Here is a 14,849-nt window from a genome sequence, read left to right as displayed (position 1 = left end):
TATCCAGGCTCATGCACTGTATTTGCATTTAATTGTTATGTTTTCAGTCTCTAATCTGAAACAGCCCCTCAGTCCTCCAATACTTGTTTTAGTAAGCATGTATTCAGTTAGATTCTGTTTGGTAACAGGCTCTGCTCACAAGGAACTTAGAATATACAGTTTACCTTTAGCATAGTTTCTAATTATTATACAGACATACGTGACTGGTATGTATACTAATTTCTGATTTTAAGGTATTATTCAAAGAAGGTAGTTAAAGGGAATAACTGTAAAAATAGAATTAAGAACTATGTAAAGTTATTTTAAAACTTTTTTTGTTGGAGGATAAGAACATAAAATACACTAATCTTAATAGGTTATTCATTTTTATATATGTATATACCTGTGAAACCACCACCTAGGTCAAAGAATATTTCTAGCACCTCAGAAGATTCTTTCCTGCCCCTTCTTAATCAATGCCTACTTTTCCCCACATTTCCTGAAGGGAACCACTATCTTGACTTCTATCACCATTGATTAGTTTTGCCCGTTCTTGAGCTTCATATAATTAGGATTTTGCAATAGTTATTCTTTGTGTTTTATGTCTTTGGCTCAGTATAATGCCTGTGAGATTCATCTATGTTGTTGTGTATATTAGCAGCTGGTCCTTTTTAATTGCTCTTTGTAATATTCCAGTGTACAAATATAACACAGTTTATCCATTCTCTTATGCATTGGATTGTATCCAGTTTTTGGCTATTCAGAATAAAACTGCTGTAAATATTCTTGTACATGTCCTTTGAGGAAAATAAGCCTTCATTTCTCTAGGAGTGGAATTATTGAGTCATAGGGAAGTTGCATATCTACTGCCAATGGTTTTCCAGGTGGTTGAACCAATTTACATTCCCACCACCCACATATGAGAGTTCTAGTTGTCCTGACCTACACATAGAATCACCAATTAAAAAATTTTTATCCCATGTTCATGGAGTGCGAGAATTAATATTGTTAAAATGTCATTACTGCCAAAAACCATCTCTAGATTCAGTGTGATCCCTATCAAGATTTCAACGACATTATTTTTACAGAATGAGAAAAGAAATTCTAAAATGTATATGGAACCACAAAAGACTCCGAATAGCCAAAGCAATCCTGAGAAAGAAGAACAAAGTGGAAGGCATCACACTGCCTGATTTCAAGCTATACTATAAAGCTATAGTAATTAAAACAGTATGGCACTGGTATAAAAACAGACAAATATATAGATCAATGGAATAGAACTGAGATCCCAGAAATAAACCCACACATATATGGTCAGCTAATATTTGAAGAGGGAGCCAAGAAAACTCAATGGAGAAAAGAAGTCTCTTCAGTAAATGGTGCTGGGGAAATTGGATATTCCCATGTAAAAGAATGAAACTAGACCCCTGTCTTACACCACTCACAGAAATTAACTTGAAATGGATTAACGACTTAAATTTAAATGTAAGACCTGAAACTATAAAACTCCTAGAAGAAAACAGGATAAAAACTCCTTGACATGGGTCTTGGCAATGATTTTTTGACTATGACACCAAAAGCATAAGCACCAAAATAAGCAAGTGCAACTACATCAACCCAAAAGCTTCTGTACAGCAAGAGAAACAGTCAACAAAGTAGAAAGACAGCCTACAGAATGGAAGAAAATACTCACAAACCATATATTTGATAAGGGGTTAATAGCTAAAATGTATAAAGAACTCATACAACTCAACAAATAATTCAATTAAAAAATAGGCAAAAGACCTGAATATACATTTTTCCAAAGAAGATAGAGGAATGGCTAATGGAATGGAAGATAGAGGTATGTGAAAAGATGCTCAACATCACTAGGTTATTAGGCAAATACAAATCAAAACCACAATGAGATATCTCTTATGCCTGTTAGAATGGCCACCTTAAAAAGACAGATGAATGTGGAGAAAAGGGATCCCTTGTTCACTGTTACTGAGATTGTAAACTGGTACAGCCACTATGCAAAACTGTATGGAGGATCCTCAGAAAATTAAATTACAACTACCATATGATCCACCAATTCCACTAGTGGGAATATATCCGAAGGAAATGAAAATGCTAACTTGAAAAGATATCTGCATTCTTATGTTCATAGCAGCATTGTTTACAACAGCCAAGACATGGAAACAACCTAAGTGTTCATCAATGAATGGTTAAAGAAGATGTGGTATGTTATATTCACAATGGAATATATTTCAGCTGTTAAAAAAAAAAAAGAAAAGAATCCTGCCATTTGCGCTATGGATGGACATTGAGAGCATTATGCAGAATGAAATAAGTCAGACAAAGACAGGTACTGTATGGTCTCACTTATATGTGGAATCTGAAAAAACAAAACTCATAGAGGGAGAGATCAGATTTGTGGTTATCAGAGGGTGTGTGCATGTAGAGGAGAATTGTAAGAAGGTGGTCAAAAGGCACAAACTGAGTTAGAAGATAAATAAGTACTAGGGATGTAGTGAACAACATGATGACTATAGTTAACACTGCCTGTATGATATGTATGAAAGTTGCTCAGAGAGTAGATCCTAAGAGTTCTCATTACAATGAAAAAAAAAAACTTTTTTTTTTTTTTTTTTGCTTATTCTTTTTATCGTATGTATATGAGATGATGAATGCTAACTAAACTTACTTGGAGTAATCATTTCACAGTATATGTAAGTCAAATCGTTAAGCTGTACACCTTAAACTTAAGCAATAATATATATTAATTATATCAGTAAAACTGGGAAAAATTTTATGGTCATTCCTCAATATATACAAAAAGTTAATTATTATATTGTATATCTGAAGTTAATATAATGTTAATTATATCTCAATTTTAAAAAATTTTAGCCATTCTCATGGGAATGTAATGGTCTGTCATTGTGCTTCTAATTTATATTTCTCTGAAGTGTAATGATGTTGACCACATTGTCATATTCTTATTGGCCATTTGAATGTCCTCTTTTATTAAGTACCCACTTACATGTTACCCATTTTTTTAAAAAGTTGGTTTACTTGTCCTGTGGATATATAGGACTTTTTAATATAGTCTGGATTTGAGTGTATTGTGAATGTCTTCTGGTTTGTCTTCCCTTTTGACCTTTTTAATGGAAACTTTGAAGAGAAACAATTTTATGTCAATGATGTGTAAACTTTCAGGTAAACCAGCCCTAATTGTTACAGTTATAAATCTAATATCCATCCCGATTGATTTACAATTAAAAAAAATTTTTTTAAGCTATGTCTGAAGCAGTAGAGTAGGGTAGACCTTAGTTGCAAAGAAAAGGAAAACCAGAGTATCTGGACTTTCACTCCAGATAGCATACATGAGTTGTGAAATAAATCCACAATTGGTGGTTTAATTACATTGTCTTATGTATATAAATGTTAAGATTTGGGGATGTGGGAAACTACGAAATCTCTATCACTGAGGCTTCAGAATTTTATTCTGTCCAAGAAGGGGAAGGGATATAGATATACATATATCTGATTCACTTCATTGTACAGCAGAAACTAACACAACATTGTAAAGCAATTTTACTCCAATTAAAAAAAATTCCTTAAAAAAAAAAAAAACCCGTAGTGGTTCAGCCACAAGGGAAAAAAAAAAGAATTTTATTTTGGAATTTTATTTGGAAAAGAAAACTTTTTTTCTTTTTGGTAGCATATCTGTATTTATGTTCCCACTCTGTCATTTCCAGAAGTAGGAAATACAAATAATGTCTGCTTTTTCTATATACCATAGAGCAGTTTTCAAGTAAGTATATTCACCTAGTTCTTAAAATTAGGAAAAGGTTTAGCATAATTGGGAGTATACAGAAATGAGTTAGGTGTCGTAGAGGAGCTTAAATTGGGAGCTACAGTCTACACATGTTTGAGACAAGTATAGATGTGCCCTTATTGAGGAAGGTAGAAAGATACACCTTTCCCTTGTCAGATGTACTGGCAGGAGAAAGAGGGAAGAGACAAAAAAAATGGATAGAAATAGCTCCTTCACACCCATACCTTGTAAGAGATTCAGGCCTGTGCATGTTCTGTCCCACTGATTGGTTAGAATGTGCTGAAACTAGAGGGAAGAGGAGGAACGAACTCCAGTGTAAAAGATGCACACTGGTTACTAGACACTAAAGCTCCAAAGCCTTTTTCATTTGGGGGTGAAGTGGGGAAGGACTTTGTCAGAGAACACAAATGTTATCTGAAGGAGAACTTTACGGCTAGAGGATACCGGTGGTTTTTAAATTTTAAGCAGAAGCCTGGGATTTTAATCAAATTAAGGATGGGTCCTCTGGCTGAAGGAAAAGATGAGGGTTAGATGTGACATTTTATTCCTGAGATTTACGCTCCCTGTAGTCCTTGAGGCACGGTGAGGAAAGGCAGTTTTAGAACCATTAATCCACTTCACTAGTTCTCATTTTTCGTGCATTTACAACACCTCCCCACACACACATGTGCAAATGTGGTTGTAGCTATACTCTTGGAATCTGTCCACTTAAATATTAGTATTAATCACATTCCGTTTTCATGTTTGAGAAATGATTTTCTTTGTGAAAGACGGGGGCTCCCAACCCCTGGGCCACGGAATGGGACCGGTCAGCGGCCTGTTAGGAACCAGGCTGCACAGCAGGAGGTGAGCGGCGCCCACCCCACCCCGCAGCCCAAAAATTGTCTTTCACGAAACCAGCCGCTGGTGTAAGACACTTTTCATTCTGTAGCTTGGTATACATGTAGATTTGTGGTTGTTGTGAATAAAATCCATATGGAGTTCCCAGTGACTTCCCACAGAGTGGGAACCACTGATGTATTCTAACATCGTAAGGGTTCTGGACCCAATTATAGTGTGTGTGTGTGTGTGTGTGTGTGTGTGTGTGTGTGTGTGTGTGTGTGTGTGTGTGTGTGTGTGTGTGTGTAGGGGGCGTTTCCCTACACCAGCAAGCAAGTTTTGGACATCAGCTGGGTGTCCTACAATTCAACTCAATTTTGACACTATCTACCTGGAGATAGCATCACATTCCACAGGTTAAGGGCTCAGTCCCATAAGACTCTCCTTTGCTTCAGATGGCAATCGCAAGTCCAAGTTGTCATTTGTGCTTCTGACCTCCTCCTTGGGTTTGATTAATTTGCTAGAGTGATTCGCAGAATTCAGAAACATTTTTCTTAGTAGATTATCAGTTTATTGTAATAAAAGGATATAACTCAGAAATAGCCAAATGGAAGACATAAATACATAGGGCAAGATATGGGGAAAGGGCAAGGAGCTTTCATGCTCTCTTCTAGGGCACTGCTATGCCCAAATCTTCATGTGTTCACCAAACCAGAAACTCTCCTTTTGGGTTTTTAGGGGGGGCTTCATTTCATAGTCATGATTGATTAAATCATTGGCCATTAGTGATTGAGCTCAATCCCTGGAGGTGTGGGGGAGGAGGGGCTGAAAGTTCCAGCCCTCTTAATCACCTGGCCGCCAGCTTCAATCCTTAGGTGGGCTTCCTAAGTCACCTTAACATAACAAAAAGACACTTTTGCTTTCGTCACTTAAGACATTCCAAGGGTTTTAGGAGATCTTGTACCAGAAAGGGGGACAGTGACCAAATATATATTATTGTAAGTCACAATTTCCCACGTTACCCTTCACTGAATAGGTGAAGAAACTTAGGCTCAGGTATACAAGGAGGTTTTTCCATAGTGAACAGTTCAACAGAGGCACAGCTAGAACTAGACCCTGAAGTATTCTGACTTTTTCCTTAGTGGTTTTTAAATAAATGAATGAATGTATGTATGTATGGCTGCATTGGGTCTTTGTTGCTGCGTGTGGGCTTGTCTCTAGTTGCGGCGAGTGGGGGCCACTCTTTGTTGCGGTGCGCCGGCTTCTCATTGGGGTGGCTTCTCTTTGTTGCAGAGCTCGGGCTCTAGACGCCCTGGCTTGATTAGTTGTGGCATGTGGGCTCAGTAGTTGTGGCATACGGGCTTAGTTGCTCCGCAGTATGTGGGAATCTTCCCGGACCAGGGCTCAAACCCGTGTCCCCTGCATTGGCAGGAACCCGTGTCCCCTGCATTGGCAGGCAGATTCTTAACTACTGCGCCACCAGGGAAGTCCCGAATTTTTGTCTTTGATATAAACAAATTTTAATGAACTGAAGGTCTAACAGCAGAACTTGAAAATCATCATCCAAATTTGTTATTTCCAGGTCTTTGAAGAAACTGGTTTTGATATTAAAGATTATATTTGTAAGGATGATTACATTGAACTTCGAATCAATGACCAGCTTGCTCGTTTGTACATCATTCCAGGGATTCCAAAAGATACCAAATTTAACCCGAAAACCAGAAGAGAAATTCGGGTATGTAATTGAAAAGTATTTTTAGATTGCTGGACAGTATACCAATTAAATGATGTAGGAAATTGCTTTTAGAAACTCTTTGATAATAAATAACTAACAAAATGAATTATTTTCTTGTGTTTCAGAACATTGAATGGTTCTCCATTGAGAAATTGCCCTGTCATAGAAATGATATGACCCCAAAATCCAAACTTGGTTTGGCACCAAACAAATTTTTTATGGCCATTCCTTTTATCAGGTATGTTCGTATTTCTTTAAATACAAAACTTCATAAATTCTGATGGTGAGTTTCTTTACATAGCCAAGTTTTAAAATTGAATTCTTAATGTTTCCTTAGACCATTAAGGGACTGGCTTTCTCGAAGATTTGGCGATTCCTCAGATAGCGACAATGGATTTTCCTCAGCTGGTAGCACACCAGCTAAACCCACTGTGGAAAAATTGAGGTAAAGAAATATATGTGTAGGATTCTGACATTTTGATAGTTTTTAATACAGTGACATTTTGCTTATAAAGTTTGCAGAGGTGTTGGCTTCCTTTTTGTAGGTACTATTTTGTTACTGGTCTCACAAATAATTGAAATTTTTTTTAAGGGTTTTTGATGAGAGCTTAGTTGAAGTTGGAAAGGAGCTTCAGGCATATTTTAAAATGGTATACATAAGAGCTTATCAACTTTTTAGATGGATAGATAGAATATGAGGAAAAGAAAAAAATCCTCTGTATGTGTATTTATACTGTTACTTCCCTGTTCTCATATCTTTACTTTAGAGATAATTGAGTTTCTGAAGATGATTGAATGGGGGAATATATTGAAGTTTGTTTTTGTGTAGAGGAGATGAGGGATGCTGGTGTATGTATAATTTGTTCAGAAAGATAGCACTGTGAAGGCTTGGGCTTGCTTCTTTTCTTTCCCTAGCCTAGACTGTATATTATAAAGAGTGACTATTACATGGACCTGAACTGCAAAGAGCATTTTCTTGGTTGGAATGTAATTGTATCCAAATCACAATTATAGAGTAGGCTGAGTAAGTAATTTTCTTAAATAAGTATATGTATTTGTAATCAGCTTGCTAGAACTTTGCCTTTGTTAGGTTCAGAGAGAGTTGCTTTTTATACTTTCTCTAATTTAGGTGTTCTGTTTTTATCCCAGAGCTTTAAAAAGTAAACAATAGGAGTAAACCACATCTGCAGTCAATATTTTTTAAACACATACGGAATATTCCATTTTAGTTGAATTTTATGAGGATAGGAGATTAGACTAAATGCCTTGAAAGGTCATTTCTGCCTTTCAGAATCTATGATTATAATCACCAAATTATATACTACTAAACATAAGGGAAGCAATAAAAAAGAAAAAGAGTAAAGTAGATAGGAATGTAGTCAAGATTAAAAAAACCCAATCACTACTAAAAAGTCATGAAATAGTGACAGTGTTTGAAAAGAAATTGTGTCACTGTTCATATTTGGGAGAATCTGTCCACCATAGTGTGTGATAAGATTCCCACATCTTTCAGTCAGTGTTAGGGTTTGTGGTCCTAGAGAATGGAATAAGGAGACAATAAAGCAACTTCTTTAACCAAATTTCAGGTTTCTTAGGCAGGGTGGTGTCTGTTTTTAGCATATAGAATAACATCTATTGATGTGTTGGAGGAAATATCTGAATTTTGTCTAAAGAAAGAGTAGAGAGTCTGCAATTTAATTACAGTTTTTAAATGGGAAAGGGGACAGATTCTGAAATATTCAAAAACAATCTTACTATAATATGGATCTTGGGATCAGTGACTCTGGACTGTATTACACATGTATGTGGTACTACAGAATACGATTTCTTATCTTTACTACAAACTACTGTTACAGTTGGTTTCTTTTGCATAAGTATTTGAGACTGGATCTTTATTTAATTTGCTTCTCCATCGTTTTTGAGCTCCTGAATTTTTTGCTGTACAATGTAGCTTAATTTTTCAGATCCTCTTCCAGCATGGCCGGGGTCCATAACTGACCTGTGCCAGATCAAATTCCATACTTAAGCATCCTAGTAAAGAATTGAGTTGTCTGTCCTGTTAAGAAGGAAGATCCACTGACATTTGTTTGTTTTGACTCGATTTATTTATTGAATTTATTACTAAATTTATTAAATTTATGAAAGAATTATTTTCTTCAGTTGTGTTTTTTTTTGCGGGGGGGGGGTCATGCATCACGGCTTGCGGGATCTTAGTTCCCCAACCAGGGATCGAACCCGTGCCCCCTGCACTGGAAGCGCAGAGTCCTAACCACTGGACCGCCAGGGAACTCCCCAGATTTTTAAAAGTACAATCATTTATAGGGAGGAAGTGGTATCAATAAGTTTAGGAAACTTTGGGATTAAAAATAACAGATTATTAATTCATTCAACAAATATGGAATGCTAGGCACTCTTCTGGGTGCTGGGGGTAAAGTGATAGACAGAGTCAACAAGAATCCCCTGCCCTCATGGAACTTATACTCCAGTGGGCAGAGAAAGACAGTAAATAAAGTAAAATTTGTAGTCTGTAAGATAAACTAACAGGTGTTAGAAAAACTATAAGTGCAAATTTTCTGATCTGATTTTTATTTTTTAAATCTTGGTGTAGTCGAACCAAATTCCGCCACAGTCAGCAATTATTTCCTGAAGGTTCTCCTGGTGACCAGTGGGTAAAGCACAGGCAACCACTGCAACAAAAACCATATAATAATAATCATTCTGAAATGTCTGACCTTTTAAAAGCAAAGGTGAGTGATACACATTTAAAGATTTTCATAACTTTAGATCATTTAACTTTGAAATGTATCTGAGTTGAGGAATTACAGATTAACAGTTGTTAGAGCTTTGAATTGTTAATCCAGGTCTCCTGTGTTTCTGACTTGTGATTTGAAGTAGGGATGAGACTCCTTAACCTTTACAGCTTTGGTATTAATCCAGTGTAGCAAGTAATATGAATTAACATCTGATTTTGGTAAATATGCTACCAGTGAAAGGTTCATTACTGTGTTGTATTCTGGTGTATGATTATATTACAGTTTATTTATCCATTCTACTCTTAGTGGACATGTTTGTTGTTTCCACTTTGGGGCTTTTACAAACGATACTGCTATGAATATTTCTGTACATGTCTTTTGAGGAACATACACAGTTCTTTTGGGTATATAGAATTGGGTAGAAATGTTGGAGCAGTGGATATGCCTATGTTCTTGAGTATATACTGCAAACAATATTCTCAAGTAATTTATATCCCCAGCAAAATATATGAGAGTTCCATTTGTTCCACATCCTTACTAATCCATGGTATTATCTGTCTTTATTACTTTAGCCATCTATTTGGGTACCACTCTTTTTATGTTCATTCTTTTAAAAATATACTGGGTTCATCAAAATTAAAAACTTCTGTGCATCAGAGATCACTATCAAAAGAGAAGAGACAGCCCATGGAATGGGAGAATTTGCAAATCACATATCTAATGGATTAATATCCAGGATATATGGAGAACTCCTACAGTTCAACTACAAACAAAACAACCCAATTAAAAAAATGGGTAGACACCTTGAATAGACATTTCTTTAAAGAATATATACAAATGGCCAATAAGCACATGAAAAGATGCTCACAATCATTAGTAGAATGCAAATCAAAACCACAGTGAGGGGCTTCCCTGGTGGCGCAGTGGTTGAGAATCTGCCTGCCAGTGCAGGGGACACAGGTTCGAGCCCTGGTCCGGGAAGGTCCCACATGCCGCGGAGCAACTAAGCCTGTGCGCCACAACTACTGAGCCTGCGCTCCAGAGCCCGTGCTCCGCAACAAGAGAAGCCACCGCAATGAAGAGTAGCCCCCGCTCTCTGCAACTAGAGAAAGCCCGCCTGCAGCAATAAAGACCCAACGCAGCCAAAATTAAATAAAAATAAAATAAATAAATTAAAAAAAAAAAAAATCCACAGTGAGATACTATTAATACCCGCTAGGTATGAAGTAATAAAAATGTAATTAAAAAAATAGAGAATAATAAGTGTTGACAGGAATGTAGGGAAATTGGAACCCTTGTGCATTGCAGGTGGGAATGTAAAATGGTGCAGCTGCCATGGAAAACAGTTTGGATGGTTCGTCAAAACGTTAAACATAGAATTACCATATGACCCAGCAATTCCATTCCTAGGCTCATATTCAAAAGAATTGAAAGCAGGGACTTAAACAGGTAACTTATATCCCAGTGTTCACAGTAGCATTATTCATGATAGCCAAAAGGTGGAAACAACCCACGTGTCTGTCAGCAGATTAATGGATAAACAAAATAAACATACAATGGAATATTATTTGGCCTTAAAAAGGAATGAAAGGGACTTCCCTGGTGTTCCAGTGGTTAAGACTCCACGCTCCCAATGCAGGGGGCCCGGGTTGGATCCCTGGTCAGGGAACTGGATCCCTCATGCTGCAGCTAAGACCCAGCACAGCCAAATGAATAAGTATTTAAAAAAAAAAAAAAAAAGGAATGAAATTATGATACGTACGTGCTACAACATGGATGAACCTTAAACACATGCTAAGTGAAATAAGCCATACACAAAAGGACAAATATTGTATGATTCCACTTACATGAGGTGCCTAGTGTAGACAAATTTATAGACAGAAATTAACTTTAGGTTACCAGGGCTGAGGGACAGGAGGGAATATGGAATTATATAATAGGTACGAAGTTCTGTTTAGATGATGAAAACGTTTTGGAGATGGATACTGGTGGTGGTTGCACAACATTGTGACTATACACTGCCACTGAGTTGTACATTTAAAAGTGGTTCAAGTGCTAAATTTAATGTATATGGTACCGCAATAAAAGGTAAATACCAAGAAGAATGGAATGAAATTGAATTAAAAGTGTGTGGTAACATGAGTCTCTGAAAGCTGTATTTCCCTACCTTTCTTTCTTTAAATTAGCTTGTTGTTTTCAAGCTATTTTAGGAACTGCTTAATTTTTTCTGTAGGTAGATAGAATGTACATAAATAAATGTATTTTTATACATTTTAAAATAATAATAAAATTATTCTATTCACTGTTTCACCTAGTCCTCTTAAATAGCTGTCTTTTTAAGACCTCTAAGGCCAAATTAATGTTTAAAAACTGTGTTTTAAGTTAAACTTAGAGTTATTTTCTAAGAAAATTAACTCGTTAAAGCAGTATAATAGCAAGATGTAAACTACTGCATGTTTAGGTTTTAGGTCTAAATTTAGGGATAATGGCCCAAATTTTAAAAACCAGTTGTCTGTATTATTTTGTATAAAAAGAGATTATTAATTTAAAAAATCCCTATTTGTTTATTCATAACTTAAAGCAGATTTTAGGGTAACAGTGATCACATCTGCTGCCTGTTTCCAGCTTTAAGGACTGTAGTCAATGTGCCTCAGTGTTCCCTCACAGAGAGGTTTTCTTTGGCAGTCACATAAGGTTTTCAAAGTTGTTCCTCTCCTTGCTCCCATTCTTCTTTAACTCCTCATGCTTGTAAACACAGTCTGTGAGCAGAAATGGCATAAGGCAAGAGGTGTGGAAAGATTCCTAGGGACCATTATATTTTCTATTTCATATCTTTTGAGGACTCTTGCTTTGTGAAGCACTATCTTCTATAAGAAAATATATTGATAGTGGTTCTCCAGTGTTTAAGGAAGGTTTTTGGGGCGGGGGGCTTTGCTGAACTCTGATTCAACCAGCTAAATACATTCATAGGGGTATATTGTTTTATCCTATTACATTATGCTATATAGATTTATATTTTATTTCTTCTTATTGGAAAAACAGAGTCAAAGTATGAGGGGAAATGGCAGAAAACAGTATCAAGAGTCACCTAATCAAAAGAAAAGAACAAATGGGGTCCACAGCCAGCCAGGCAAGCAGCAGAACCCCTTGATGGTAAGAGTTAACAGCTCTCATGCTAAGAAGGCAGTTCACGCTTTTTAAGATGGGGCAAGGGCGTTGGCAAGGCACGTTGAATTGATATATTGACAGGATTTTTATGAACCTGCTGTGTGTGCACTATTCACCCGCTAAAAAAATCTCTGCCTACTCTCAATTATAGGTTTATCACATTGATTCAAATGTGCATCTGATCTTTACTTTTTAATGTGGGTATTTATTTATTTATTTATTTTTAATTAATTTTTATTGGAGTATAGTTGATTTACAATGTTGTGTTAGTTTCTGCTGTACAGCAAAGTGAATCAGTTATACATATACATATATCCACTCTTTTTTAGATTCTGTTCCCATATATAGGTCATTACAGAGTATTGAGTTCCCTGTGCTATACTGTAGCTTCTTGTTGGTTATCTATATGTGGGTATTTAGATATATTTTAATACTTTGGAAACAGTGTGTAGTCAACCCTGCTTTCTAGACAAGTCCTAAGTATTCTCTCTATATTTTTCTAAATAGAGTCTGTATTATTTTAATGAAGTTAAAAGTTTGGAATAACATCACAGTGTTTTTGTTTTTGTTTTTTTTCTTCAAGTTGATAGAATTTAGAAAACGAAAACAAAACAAAATACTCATAGCCAGTGTCATATTCATTAGACTAGGCTGAAAGACAGATTATGTGTGAGCATTTTAAGGCATTTACTTCCATTCTTTTAGTCTGTGTTCCAGAAAGTAATTCATAAACTGATAAGTCTCCTTGCTTATCTTTTCTGTATGTCCCGGTATTTCTTTCCTTTTTTTTTTTTAAAGATGTATTTATTTTATTTTTATTATTTTTTTGAATTAATTAATTAATTTATTTTTGGCTGCGTTGGGTCTTCATTGCTGCACGCAGGCTTCCTCTAGTTGCAGCGAGCGGGGGCTTCTGTTCATTGTGGTGTGCGGGCTGCTCATTGCGGTGGTTTCTTTACTGTGGAGCATGGGCTCTAGGTGCGCAGGCTTCAGTAGTTGTGGCTTGTGGCCTCAGTAGTTGTGGCATACGGGCTTAGTCGTTCCGTGGCATGTGGGATCTTCCCGGACCAGGGATCGAACCTGTGTCCTGTGCATTGGCAGGCAGATTCTTACGCACTGCACCACCAGGGAAGTCCCAGTCCTGGTATTTCTATGTTGAATTTTCTTATTGTATCTTCACCTATTTTTCTTTCTTTAACAGTGGGTGATAATAGTAATTTCAAGTTTTTAACAACTTGAATTCCGTAGGTGCTGTTGATTTAACTTGGGGTGTATTGATTCCACTAGCAAGCACATGTTAAAGATCAGTTTACTGTTGACTACTTGCCCTTTACTATTATTGCACTCCACTCTGGTAGAAATAGTGACAAGAACAAAGAAGAGTCTTAATAGATGGTCAGAAGGCTTTTTTTTTTTTTTTTTTTTTTAAACATTTATCCTCCTACAGTTTCTTTTTTTTTTTTTTTTTTTTAATTTTTATATATTTATTTATATTTTTGGCTGTGTTGTGTCTTCGTTTCTGTGTGAGGGGTTTCTCCAGTTGTGGCAAGCAGGGGCCACTCTTCATCGCGGTGCGCCGGCCTTTCACTGTCGCGGCCTCTCTTGTTGTGGAGCACAGGCTCCAGACGCGCAAGCTCAGTAGTTGTGGCTCACGGGCCCAGTTGCTCCGTGGCATGTGGGATTTTCCCGGACCAGGGCTCGAACCCGTGTTCCCTGCATCGGCAGGCGGATTCTCAACCACTGCGCCACCAGGGAAGCCCGGTCAGAAGGCTTTTAATCTAATTCAACATCTGTCTCTAACAAAAGCTGGACAGATTAAAATGATAGTACTATAAAAATGTTAATTCTCCTCAAATTAATACATAGATTTAATTCAATACCAATCAGAATCCTTGGTTTTTTGGGGGGAACTTCACAAATGACTCTCATATTTGTCTAAAAGAACTTGAATAAATTTTTTGAAAGTTCTTAAAAGAAAGTTAATGATGGAGAACAAGTATATGAACAGCTTATAAGGGAAGAACTAAAAGTGACTGATAAACGTATAAATGTGTAATCAAAGAAAGTAAATTAAAACGGGATGCCACTTTTCCTCATTAGATTGGCAAAGATGAAAAGATAGCCACTTATATATTGTTGAGAATATTGAGAACACTTTAAAATTGCTAATTGGTACAGCCTCCTAGAGAGTAGTTTGGCTATATTGAAAGCCTGAAAAAGTTCTTACCTTGGTTCCCTAGAAGAGAAATTTAAAGAATATTCACTCCATTGCTCTTTTTTTTTTTTTTAATTTATTTATTTTATTTATTTTTTGGCCGCATTGGGTCTTTGTTGCTGTGCTTTCTCTAGTTGCGGTGAGCGGGGGCTACTCTTTGTTGCAGTGCGCAGGCTTCTCATTGTGGTGGATTCTCTTTGTTTCAGAGCACGGGCTCTAGGCACACGGGCTCAGTAGTTGTGGCGCACGGGCTTAGTTGCTCCGCGGCATGTGGGATCTTCCCGGACCAGGGCTCGAACCCGTGTCCCCTGCACTGGCAGGCGGATTCTTTTTTTTTTTTTTGGCAGGCGGATTCTTAAC

General features: G+C 36.8%; 1 protein-coding gene across 2 annotated transcripts in view; it reads left to right on the top strand.

Moving 5' to 3' along the window:
- Nucleotides 1–14,849, top strand: part of DCP2 (decapping mRNA 2) — a 52,938-nt gene that overhangs the window by 26,374 nt on the left and 11,715 nt on the right. Inside the window, exons 5-9 of one of the 2 annotated variants that reach the window (XM_007192098.3) lie at nucleotides 6,201–6,353; nucleotides 6,479–6,591; nucleotides 6,691–6,798; nucleotides 8,962–9,100; nucleotides 12,149–12,259. In XM_007192098.3, coding sequence (XP_007192160.1) covers nucleotides 6,201–6,353; nucleotides 6,479–6,591; nucleotides 6,691–6,798; nucleotides 8,962–9,100; nucleotides 12,149–12,259 — 624 coding nt within the window. The remainder of the gene's footprint in view (nucleotides 1–6,200; nucleotides 6,354–6,478; nucleotides 6,592–6,690; nucleotides 6,799–8,961; nucleotides 9,101–12,148; nucleotides 12,260–14,849) is intronic. The other variant, XM_007192099.2, reaches the window with a different exon arrangement.

The sequence above is a fragment of the Balaenoptera acutorostrata genome, chromosome 2 (genome assembly GCF_949987535.1).
Source record: "Balaenoptera acutorostrata chromosome 2, mBalAcu1.1, whole genome shotgun sequence".
Classification (NCBI taxonomy): domain Eukaryota; kingdom Metazoa; phylum Chordata; class Mammalia; order Artiodactyla; family Balaenopteridae; genus Balaenoptera; species Balaenoptera acutorostrata.
Note: the sequence above shows the minus strand (reverse complement) of the source record. Positions and strands in the feature narration are given on the sequence as shown.